General features: G+C 37.8%; 1 protein-coding gene across 1 annotated transcript; it reads right to left on the bottom strand.

Annotated features, from left to right (window-relative positions):
• Window positions 1–2145: 2145 nt before the first annotated feature.
• On the bottom strand, window positions 2146–5219 carry LOC134796442 (uncharacterized). The gene is made up of 4 exons (XM_063768636.1): window positions 4160–5219; window positions 4009–4080; window positions 2351–2440; window positions 2146–2280 (listed from the first exon to the last, which is right to left on the bottom strand). Exons 1-4 carry the CDS (start codon window positions 5159–5161, stop codon window positions 2146–2148), a joined length of 1299 nt encoding a protein of 432 aa, XP_063624706.1. The 5' UTR covers window positions 5162–5219.
• Between the last annotated feature and the right edge of the window lie 8005 nt (window positions 5220–13224).

The raw sequence follows: 13224 nt of genomic DNA, 5'->3' as shown, positions 1-13224 counted from the left end.
TCTTGCGTCCGCACCTCATTTTATCGGTAATATCGGTCATTATCGTCATCCTACAATGCTGTTTTGCTAATAAGCTAATCTTACAAGATTTTTTAACGTAGAAGATCAGCGCTGGAAGTCGCCAGCAACATGCTGAGGTGAGACCATTTCGTGGCACTTTCTCTTTTTTATGTTTCTCTGTTTAGTATAAGTTTTTATTTTGTGTTTGTGCTTACGAATAAAATTATTTCTATTCTATTCTATTCTATTCTATTTCATGAACGCTCGATATTGGTTTGGTCTGACATTGCTTTTTAGTTAGTGTAGCCACCGTTGGCGCTAGTAGTATATACAGCTGTAATGCTCAGATATGGTCGGACCGGATCGATACAGCGATTTAGAGCACGATGCTTGTTTTTGTATTAATTAATCTTAATTGTAAATAGTCGTTATGTTGTATCTTCTTGCTGTGTAACTTTTTTCTTATTTAACTAACTGTTTACTGTATGTTATTTCTGTCTTTTTTCTTCTTGTCTGTTACCTTCCGTGATCCTTCTCACTTGATGGTCTCATCGGAAGATCAGCGCTGGAAGCCACCAGCAACATGCTGAGATGGGGCCATTTCGTGGCACTTTAATCTTATTTTGTGTTTTCTTTTATACTATGTACTGTTCCGATTGTTTGTGCTTACGAATAAATCTATTCTATTATATTCTATCGGCGGTTGAAAAGCTGTGATTGTAAGCTGTACAAAGGGAAGGGAGATGTCTCCGATTGCAGCTCTTACCGAAGCATATCGCTTCTTTCCAGTGCCGGTAAGATTCCGTCCTAGCAGAGGAACCATTGACACCATCGCTGTCGTAAGGCAACTCCAAGAAAAAAGTCTGGAACAACAACGGCCTCTCTACATGTGCTTTGTCGATTTACGAAAAGCATTTGATAGAGTTCCACGTGAGGCCCTCTGGCTTGTTCTTAAAAAATCTGGCTATCCAAAGAAGTTCGTAATCCCTGATTTGTCAATTTCACGTTGGAATGAAGGCACAGGTTCAAAATGATAGCGAACTTTCTGAGGAGAACCAGATTTCGAGTGGAGTAAAACAAGGATGTGTTCTGGCACCCACACTTTTTGCCATATACTTTTCAGCGGTTATGAGAGACGCACTCAAGTGTTGCAGCAACCAAATCCAGCTTAACGTAAGGACAGGGAGAAGTGTATTCGACATCTCGAGATTCAGAGCGAAGTCCAAGGTGCGAAGAGTCTCTATAATGGAGATTCTTTACGCTGACGACGTATGCCTAATGTCCGATAGCATGACGGATCCTCGAAGCTACGTTGTTGACGCTTTACATATCTCTTGTCAACGGTTCGGACTCGTCATTTAGTGCTTCCAAGACTCAAATCCTCAAGCAACCACCAAGAGGTAGCGAAGCTGATCCAGCAACGCTTTATCTAGATGGGAAGCCACTAGATAAGGTATCGCGCTTTAAGTACCTTGGAAGTACTGTCCGAAATTACAACACTTTGGCTTCGGAGATACCATTCCGCATCGCTAACGCCGCTGCCAATTTTGGACGACGCGCTGGCCGGGTTTGGAGGTCCCATGATCTTAAGTTAGAGACGAAGATTAGCGTCTACAAGGTGCTAATCATCCCGGTCCTTTTGTATGGCTCAGAGACAATGGTGCCTTTACAAATCCGATATAAAAAAGCTAGACACCTATCATCTAAGGTGTCTAAGACATAAACTCAGAATCAAATGGCAAGACCGGGTTCCAAATTCTGAGGTCGTTCCGGGCTCTATGGTATGGTATGGAGGCTCTGCTAATGCAGCGACAGCTAAGATGGTGTGGGCATGTCCTCCGTATGGATGACCGCCGCTTGGCCAAAACCGTATTCTACTCTGAATTGGTGGAAGGCAAGCGGAAGCACGGCGGTCAGCATCTGCGTTATAAGGACGTGCTCAAACGACACCTTAACGCTTGCAACATCGACCCTGAGCATTGGGAGGAGCTTGCTACAGACAGGTCATCTTGGCGGTCGACCATCTTTAACCGCATCAAATTGTTTGAGGAAAACCGCCTCAACATCTTAGATGCCAAACGCCAACAAACGTAAAGAGAAACCGAAGCCCTCTTACGCGTATTCATACAACGCGTCAGGCCAACTCTATTGTAACACCTGCAGCAGAGTCTTTAAGACCAAGTTCGGCCTGGCCAGCCACATTCGGGCCCATAACAGGCGTAATCCGTAATTGCTGGGGTCGCCGTCATCGAAATCGATGAGGAGGACTATAAAGTTGCACTGAATAATTTAATAGCTTCATCATAATTCTACTTCTTCGAATGTATATTATATATTGTTCTGAACTTACATCAAACATGAGCGGCGCTTCTAGTAGAAAATAGCCGTAAATGCTAATCTCGGTACCATGAAAATTCATCAAATTCGAAAAATGTTGGATCTGAGGACAGAAAAGGTTTCCGTTTAAATTATTTTGGAAAATAGCTGATACTCTTCATACTGCTGGATCGATTTTTATCAAGCATAGCTTAACACATTCGACACCGCGTACCCGACTCTCGGGCACTCGTAAACTTTACTCAGATGCCGGCATACCCGCTAGTCGGGCAAGAGCTATAAACCTACACGCGACGCCGAAGTGCCCGACAGGCGGGCAAGCATTGCATCTTCACTACCTCAGGGCTGCCACTGCCACTAACAGAAAAAATTTTAAGTCTTCTGATTATTATGTGGTCGAAAAGTTGGTACTTACAGTTGATTATTATATTTTATTACTTCACTTTGTATTTTTATTTACTTTGCCTAATGTGATTACAAAATAAAAATTCTTATTAGTTGGTTACGTGAAATTGCATACACGGGTATGTATCAATAGGAGTTAGAATTTTCGTAAATCGTACAACCTAATTTGTGTTTACGAATATTTAGTAAGTATAGGTATACATCTATTTCATGAGTACTCATAGGATGATTTTTGTGAAACAAAATTCGGAGAAAAATACACCAAGAAATTCAACTAAGTACCTAACAACATTCTAACTTCTAAGCGGCAGTTCTCAGAAAAAGACAATAGGTCAGTCATCATAAAACAGCACTGCACTGCAACTGCATGGAAGCAAAACGTAACAAGTAGCTTTGAATAGTTACGATAATTAGTACGTTCGTACACATACAATAAAGTCGCAACTTCTTTGACAAAAAAATGTAGTTACTGTGATCATACACTTAACCCTGGAGATGTTGTTTACCATCCCTTATCTATTTGAAGTTTGCGACCCGGGTTTTTTTTCAACCCGGTCTCGGTGTAAAATTGCAATCGGAGCCATTCCGTAATGGTTTGTGATGTGCTTCGGACGTTGTTGTGTTGTGTTAATTTTCATTTTGACGACTCGGCTTGTTTTTTGGACAACTGTGATTTCTGCTTTCTTACTGGGCTTTGTGGTTTAGCCTGTCGATGATTTGGCTTTGTGTGATTTTATTCATTTCCTACTGCCCCACTGAATGCATTGTGATAATTGATAAAACGGGGAGCCTAAACAGATGAGACAGCAGATTTAATTTTATCCACGTACTTATACGAAAGTTACTTGGCACAGCCCTGAGCGTCCGCCGCTTGCCCGACTAGCGGGTTCGCGGCGTGCGGCATTGAGTTGCACGTCGTTGCCCGACTAGCGAGTACTGTCGGTTTCTGGGGTATTGTTTGAAATTTTGCCTGGTTGCGAAAGTGTTAAAACCACCGCAAAGACACTTGCTTTCACGTAAAAAACCACATCGAAATCGGTCCATCCGTTTGAGAGCTAAGATGCCACAGACAAACGTTAGAGTCAGAACAAGATAACTCTGCAGTGATTGTTATAGCATGTGATTATTTTAAACGCCAAACTTCTATAACACTTGCACGTCTGATGTGCTATAAAAAAAACCCTGCAAATTTATCTTTGTTTGACTCTAACACCACTTTTTGCGTCGGGGGTTAAAAATACAAGGAATTAAATAGGGAAAATTTACCTCCACGAATAAATCTATGTCTTCTTCTTCACTATTTGGAATGTCATGGATTACACGTCCGATTTTGTCAGCCTGGAAGCAAATACAAGTACCTAATGAAATTGAGCCATCTTTTCTGCAAACTTCTCAGTTTGAACTAGTACCTAACTACCTCTGATTTCAATAAGCTTCCCGACCGTGCCAACACGAAAACCTTTATCAATTGTAACATAACCCAAAAGGAGCATTCAACGATGTTGTAAACGCTAAAGTTGTCTTTATAAAATAGTCCCAAGCACATGTCGCAAGACTCGCTGACTATCGTGTGAAAGCATTGTAGCAGAGTAAACAGGATAGGAGCTTGGAACACCTCATTTATCTGCCTCTTGACGCGCATTGCTTTCACGTACACAGTCTGCATCTGAGACAGCGTTACCGGTATTCGCATCAGCTCCACTTTCGATCCCTTGATGATTCTCCGGAATTTCTTGAACATCTTGCAATGACTCTCGATATTCTTCAACAATGCGACTACCATCAAAATAAATACAAAATAGAAAGCTACGACAGTGAATTGTATCATTTCGGGTATATTGAAAGAAAACATTATCAATATTCTTTTCCATAAACTGGATTGCCCTGCGAAAGTTATGACCGTAAGCGTGATCAAAATCAGTATCAGAGTTCCGAAAACTATACAGTTGACTTGGACGCGCAGACGACTTAAAATTATGTCTCTATTAACATGATGCAGATCGTCCCAGGCCCGGACGATGTTCCTGAACATTGACACATATACATCCTTTTTACAATAAACGGAGAAATATGCAGAAGTACAGAAGAGAACTGCTGTAGTTAATTCAATCACGTAATTGGCTTTTGCCATAGCGCCTTCAGCAAGAACATTGTCTTCCCTTGAAGTAATTACTTGATGTACGTGGAGTCCAGAAAATATGTAAACAACAAGTAGGATAAAAACGGCGCAAAGTGAGCGGTTAAAACAGGACTTTTGCAAAATTATGCAGTTTCTCTTTTCTTTTGGCAAATCGATTGAACAGGGGATAAGTCCAAAAACACATAGCACTAGGTATAGAGGTTTGAAAATTTGTAGCAAGGATAATTCTCCGTTGCGTCTCATAAATGGGGAGAAGTACAGACGTAGTGAAGTTAACATCTTTTAAGGTTGATCTATCTATTACCCGTGGAAACCGCAGTGCAGTTAAAAGGTACAATTGCACAATTTTTACTACCACGTGTGAAAGCATTAGTCATCAGACTAGTGAGCGATACATTACGCTGAGTAGTCACTCTGAGTAATTGATTATGTAAGTAAGTAAATATGCTTTATTGTGCACCATAGCTACGTAAAGTAAAAAAAATACAAAAAGCGAAATACAAGCTTAAGTAAGGCTAGGTAACAACAGGCGGTCTTATCGCTAAAAAGCGATCTCAGACAACCTTTGGGTAGCAGGAAAGTTAAGTAGTACCTACTTACAACTTTGAACGGGTAGTGCCGATAGGTAATACATATAAATTAACAAACCGAAAACACAAATATTTTTATTTTAGAATATAGGTATAGATAGCCATATTATTTAGGAGCTACTTACTACTACTCACTACTGTTTACATTAACTAGTATCTACTTACCTAGGTTGGTATTTCATTGAGCACATCTAATGCGTTATGTTCAATGTTCAATAATTCTATCTTCTGGCTATGGCTAAGTAGCCATGCCGCAATACATTATTTGTTATAAATATCGGAAATGAGTTCCTTTTTACTAATAACTTTTTTATTACTAAATTTATTGCGACCAACTCATCGTGTTGAGTGCACTCATCATTATTTTACTGTGTTTCAATATAAAGTAAGCAACTTAATTGACCGAAGCGTAGCGAAGGTCTACGTTTTGACTCGGGCATTTTGCTTTTGTATGTCCGGATGTTCTCCTCTACAGGTCGCAATTCTTAACCGATTCTCGTGAAATTTTGTAACCAAATTCTATGATTCGATAAAAAAAAATTGTCGAGCCGGTTTTCGGAATTTTTTTTAAATGGAAAAGTTGTGACAGCTCGCGCTTAAACAAATAGTCGTATCGGTATCATAAGAGTGTATTATTTTTGAGACATGTTTACAGATTAAATGGCCAAAAATTCAGAAAATTTATTTCGATGGTTTCGGAGGTATTGAGATATTTAATTTTACACTTAAACTTCGTATTGTTTTTTTTTTAATTTACTATATTTAAAGCTCTTAGCACCATGTAATTTAAAGCTCTGCTCGCGAGGTCTACAGCTCACAGAGCCACTAGTTTAATTTGTTTAAAGTAAGCAGTCTGTAGCAATTAGAAAGCCCTGGAGTCTTAATAAGAACCGAGTTCTAACCAAAGAGTAGTATAATATAAAAATGATGTTCTAACTCACTACAATAATCGTACTTACAGACCCTACTATATAATACTTTAAAGGTCTATCCAGACGAGAACAAATGTCCACAAACGCGAATACTAGCGTCACAAATTGGTATTCTTGCGTCCGCACCACATTTTATCGGTAACATCGGTCATATTTTGGCGGTTGAATTTGGCGAGCCAAATTGGCGTTTGCATCCGCACGGCCTGATTTGATCGGCCAATTTAATCAGATTGCCGAAAAATTGTCCCCGTCTGGACACGCCTTGAGCCCGCTCCACACTCGCGTTCGCGGCTTCGCGCCGCGGTTCGCGCACGTGTGTGGAGTGGGCTTTAAATGCGAAAGTAACCGTGTCTGTATCGGTTACCTCTTCACTTTCACCTTTAATTCGCTGAAGCGATTTAGATGAAATTGGTAAGGAAATCATTTTACGCAGACGAAATCACGGACAGAATCAGTACTTACTTAAATGTATAGCGTAAATAATTTGGAGACGGACATGGGTAATATCTGTATCCACGATTCGTACCTAATTCGAAAATCATAGTATTTAGAGTCATAATACACGTTTTATAGAATAGTGACTATAGTGTTAGGGGTACACCCCGAAATTCAGTAAAATGCTGCAAATGGTGTTAAAGGTATGAGAATCGGTACGATTGGTCTTTAGACCATTTGAATAAATTTGACTCGTAGCAGCAAAAATATATATAAAAAAGGAGAGGAATTATGACGTCATCTTTTTTTTGTATGAGAATTTTTTTTGTTTTGTTCGTTTTGTTTTGTTATTTAATTAAGACCAGTTAGTTATTGCTCAAAGTAATGTATTTATTATAGGGACAACTACATGGTTTAGAATATGAAAAATGGTAAACATTATTTAAGTAATATGTTTTTATAAGCAGATTGTAAGTAAAAGTATATTGTAGATTTACTGAACAATTAATCGGCTTTATTATCACATAATTTACATTAATATTAATATTGGTGGCTTATAGTTAGTACTGGCTACCTTAACGTACACACTTGACATAATTTAAAATAGTAATGAAGATCTAGCAATAAGCCACATGATGTATTACACCGTAATCAGTTGGAATATACGTTACATAGCTACTATTAAAAACTCATCAAAGGGTTATATTCACATTAAAGATTGTAACGTACATACCATCAGACTATAACACAAAGATAACATACAGAAATTTATAACAAGTCATAAAATCACAATTAAATTAAATTGACACTTAACTTCGTTCGTCGTCGTAGCTCTCCAACTGAGAAGAAGTCCACAACTGTCAGACACCCGCTTATATTAGATTAGACTTTACCCCTTCCACTACTTCTTGGTGGGAATAACAAGTAAGGTGTTTCCTGCACATCCGGTTATCATAATAATTCAATTTAACAAATGTCTTTACTGCATTTATTTTAATTTATTATAGAATAATTAACGCAAACTAATACAAATTTCATATCAGGTAATTCTCAGGCTTTTAATTATCAGGTAGAGAGTTTTCTATTGATAGGTGAAAACCGCATCCGTTCAGAAGTTTATGAGTTTATCGGGAACAAACATACAAGCACACAAACAGACCGACGCGGCGGGGGACTTTGTTTTATAAGGTGTAGGTTGACTAGGTAGTGATAAGTAGGTAGGTACCCACATTTATTTTTATATTTGCTTTTATTTTGTAGTTTCACAGTGCCTTGGTTTTACTGTAATGCTGTGTGTATATTTGATCAATAATAATATATAAAATGAATATTTATCTGCAACATCTTGCACATCGAAGTGTACGAGTATATATTAATACTAGTGACCCGCCCCGGCTTCGCACGAGCTACACAAAACTTTAACAAGTTGTACACCTAAACCTTCCTCAAGAATCACTCTATTGATAGGTGAAAACCGCATGTAAATCCGTTCAGGAGTTTTTGAGTTTATCGCGAACAAACATACAGACACACAAACAGACAGTCGCGGCGGGGGACTTTGTTTTATAAGGTGTAGTGATAGAGACGCACTGCTGACTCTACAAATAAGATTCGAGTCAGATATTTTTACCCCCGATGGAACGGAGATGGTAAATATGCATTTAAGTCAGGATGGGAGGCTGTTTGTTTATGTGTTTGTGCATACTAATACAAACTATATCGACATCGGATCAGGCGGTTCTCTGTAAAGCCCTCTCTATTAGCGATAAGTGGTACCCAGACGGGACTGATCAAATCGGTCGATTTGATCAGAAATGAAATTGGCGTCAATCTCCAATTTTAGATTTATGGTGATATATTAGAGCCCTCTAAATTGAAAAAATGCCCCAGAACGAAAATACTGGCCTCACAAATTGCGTCCGCACCTCATTTTATCGGTAATATCGGTCATTATTGGCGGTTGAATTCGGCGAGCCAAATTGATATTTGCGTCAGCACCTCCTGATTCGATCGGGCAATTGAATCAGATTGGCGAAAAATTGACTAATCTGGACACGCCTATAGTTTTCGGACAGTTGTAAGGCCACTGCCATAAATTGCATTAACGTCTGCTTTATCTCAATAGTTACTTAGCATTGTTACCATTTTTGGGTTTTCTTTAAATTTTGGGTGCTTTGTTGTGCAAGATACAGCGCAAGATATGACTAGGTACAGATATTATATTTGCTATATATTTAGGTAAATATTTTAATATTAATACTAATATTTTTACAGGTGAATAGAATTGGCCGCATTATTCATAATTTACCAAGCGGACATCATGATTTGGAAGGATATTTAATAGTAAGATTTAATATTCTTGTAGAATACTTTCCTAGTATTGATTTTCGAGAGTGTAGGTTAGGGTGTTTAATAAATCGTTAGGTAGCTAAACTTCCAGGCGCCTCACCAACTTGACAATTGACACCTGACTCTGACAATTTCCTGTACAGTCACCTGCAACAATGTGTTACACAATGAAGGCCGCAAAAATATCTGACAGGATCTTATTTGTAGAGCTATAAGAGCGTGTCACATATTTTTGCGGCCTTCGAAGAGTAATTAATATAATTATTGCAGGTGACTGAACATACCTTGGTGTCGGCAAAATCAATATTTACTTCTTGGATCAGCAATATACGATGAATCGTCAATGTCAGGTGGCAATTGTCGGGCGGGGCTTGGGCTAATGCATTACAGTTAGTTGTATGTATTTTACTTACTTAATTGTAGAAAAGTGGCTGCCAAGGATGGAAAATCCATTAATTTTTATATGAAAATATAATCTTTAATTTTTGGTCCGTTCCTCAAATTGAAAAACGTGACGTGATCAAATTTGTAAATAACGCCGGTCATTTATAATTTAAAATTCCTTTACTTATCGTCGAACCGTATTAAAAACCGGGCAAGTGCGAGTCGGACTCGCGCACGAAGGGTTCCGTACCATAATGCAAAAAAAAAAAAGAAAAAAAAAAGCAAACAAAAAACGGTCACCCATCCAAGTACTGACCACTCCCGACGTTGCTTAACTTTGGTCAAAAATCACGTTTGTTGTATGGGAGCCCCATTTAAATCTTTATTTTATTCTGTTTTTAGTATTTGTTGTTATAGCGGCAACAGAAATACATCATCTGTGAAAATTTCAACTGTCTAGCTATCACGGTTCGTGAGATACAGCCTGGTGACAGACGGACGGACGGACGGACGGACGGACGGACGGACAGTGAAGTCTTAGTAATAGGGTCCCGTTTTACCCTTTGGGTACGGAACCCCAAAAATTGTTAAGGTGCCTGATTATAAATCTGTAGTCAAAAGTGTAAAAAGTAATTCATGTTTTAATATTGATATCTGAACATTCGAAATTCTAAGATGGTGGCCGTCTGGTATACCTACTGACGCTTTAGTTCAGTCACCTGCAATAATATGTTACTCTTCGAAGGCCGCAAAAATATGTGACACGCTCTTATGACACTACAAATAAGATCGTGTCAGATATTTTGGCGGCCTTCGTTGTGTAACATATAATTGCAGGTGACTGTACTACCTAAATAAGTAGTAATAGTAGTAGTTATATGTACTTTTTTGTCTGTTACACCAGATACAACATTTTTCAACATTGATGACTTATCATGAGGCGACACTCACTATCTACGGGTATTTTTCATTGGATGCGACCCTCTTCTTTAACGTAAGTAAAAATCGAGAAAAGATAGTTAAACCTGTTGTTTGATTACCTACTTACTACATATTTTTTTCCCCCTGTAAATATAAAAAGAAAATCTCTCGCAGTGCAAGTGTTATTTATACGCCATACATAATTTCATAAAAGTTTGATGTTAAAATAACACTTGCACTGCGTGTGTTATCAAATAGTAATTTATTTTTTTGGCATACTGCGTAGGAGGTTTTTTTTAAATATTTTTTTTCCTAACATAGATTTTTTTTTCATTTATTTATTATTTTGTTTACAGATTGTCGCGTCTGCTGTCATGTATTTAGTAATAATGGTACAGTTTGACGGACCCCAATGATGTCTACGTACGGTAAAGGATCATAATGATGGCGTTGGTCATGTTCTGTAATAAGGGTTTTTTTAAGTTATTTAAATAACATGAATCCAATGCAATGAAGTTAATAAACTTTTGTTGTTGTTGTTGTTGTTGTTCGCAGAAATCGCGAAGCGTCTGGTTGACGTAACTGGTGACCGAAGAGCTGGCGGCTACCTCGCACAACGTATCAGCATTGCGATACAGCGAGGAAATGCCGCCAGCATCCTTGGTACAATGCCTCAAGGGCCTATTTTAGATTTAAGCTAGTTATTAATTTCGTTTAGTAGTACCACTGTATATATATTGTATGTAAATAAATTGATTGAAAAAAATAAACTTTTGTGATTTATATTCAATTACTACAAGTATGTGCCTTCGTAACGTTTCATAATCATAATATTCATATCTTAAAAATGAAATACAAAATGGCTTACAACCAATGCCGACTATACCTAATTCCCAAGATGCCGAGCCACCATGTCGAACCAATGGCAATGTGTAGATTTGTACATGGCTACCTCCAACAAAGTAAATACCTGTACATAAGATGAATAAAGTCTAAGAAAAAAACGTGCCACGGAAATCAAGAAAAAGCTTAGTAATTCTCGGATAGATGGCGTACACACCTTTGGCCTATGGTCGGCTAGATGGCGTTGACGAACCCGTTTTATATTTAACAATTTTAACACATAGGTATCAGTGAATGAACATGGGTCAAAATGATATAAAAATAATAAAATCATTTATCCATATATATACATTTTTTCGATACTTTTATACGTTTTCATTTTGACTTTTAATCGTGTGTAGATAGATGGCAGTAAATTTACTGTGACTACAAAATTTACTAAGACAGGACCCCTCTATCTATTCTCTTTGTCTGTACTTATACCGGGTGTGGCCTGTAATATGAGCAAAAAATTAAACTGTAGGCTGTACTCCTCATACTGACCAACATTTGTTCAGCAACTTTTAAAAATAACTTGTGGTTTGATTTTTAATACACTTTAAAGTTTATTCTAAGACGCAATGTATTGCAAATTTTGTTATGTTTAAGGCGTGACAAGCAACGTCAATCACAATGATATGGCGTGGCAATGGCGTCCATTGAAAATAATATTTATTTTGTATGAAAAATAGGGAGTCTAAATACTTCATAATTTTTAAAGGTTGTTGAACAAAAGTGTCACCGTTTGAGGAGTACAATCTATGTTTTAATTATTTGCTCATGCTACAGGCCACACCCGGTATAACTGTTAGGTACTCAAAGAACTGAAAATCCAAAAAAGAAATATAACTTTTATTAACTTGTTCAAAATATACATATATTGTTGCTTTAATTACTTATTAGGAATATAATAGTAAAGTGGGTGTTTTTTAAACACTGACACCAACTACAGAAAATAGTAGGACTCATTAAGGTGGTGGTACTAGTGCTCGACATACTAATGCCCAATAGATGACACCCTGCTGTCACCTCTATTGACAATGACTTAAGTGTTAGGTTACGTTATTTTTAACGTTAATATTTATCAATTTGACCAATTATTTATTTTCAATAGTCGTATTTAGTTAATGATTTATGGTTTACACTAGTAACATTTATGGTTTATTTCTGGCAACATCGCTATAACGTGATTGGTTGATGTCTTGGCGGGCGAATAATATCGTTCAACGATTGGTTGACGTCATCGATATCACGCGATGTCGTCCACCAATCGCGAGGCTCTATTTTCCCGCCATATTGGCAACGGGTCTTGGTCGGGAGTGGATCAAACCGGGCATTCTGTTTGGAGCGTTCGTGGAAATAGGTAGCTTATTCGGAGTGACGTGCTCACGGCTGTGGGTAGCCTAGGTTGCCTAGGCTTGCTAGCTAGCTAAGTTAATTAATTGATGTGTAAACGAATGTTGAGTTTAAGTGTCTAGAGTAATAAAGTAAATGGATGTTGAGTTTAAGCGTCTAGAGTATTAAACAAGTGAATGTAATCAAGTAGTTTGAATAAACATTCCTAATCTAACCGTTTGGAGTTTTCCTTTGTTCCGGTGCCTAGTAGTTGGTCGTTCATATTTCAGAAGTGGGATGAACAGTTAAAACGTAAGTACACGCCCCAATAGTAAGCTATTTTTGTGCGAAGTGATTTCAAGTGAACGTTATTTATTTAAAAGTTAACGACAAAGTTTAAGTATTACCTAGTGATGTTATTTTAAAATCTCAACTGTGGTTATTGCTATAATATACCGTTAACAGTTTAAATTTAACAAACGATTTCTTTGTTAATGCTATTTAGTGTTCATAT

This window comes from Cydia splendana, chromosome 13, assembly GCF_910591565.1.
Source record: "Cydia splendana chromosome 13, ilCydSple1.2, whole genome shotgun sequence".
In the NCBI taxonomy this organism is placed as follows: Eukaryota; Metazoa; Arthropoda; class Insecta; order Lepidoptera; family Tortricidae; genus Cydia; species Cydia splendana.
The sequence above is the reverse complement of the archived record's forward strand: the minus strand, read 5'-3'. Positions and strand labels throughout refer to the sequence as shown.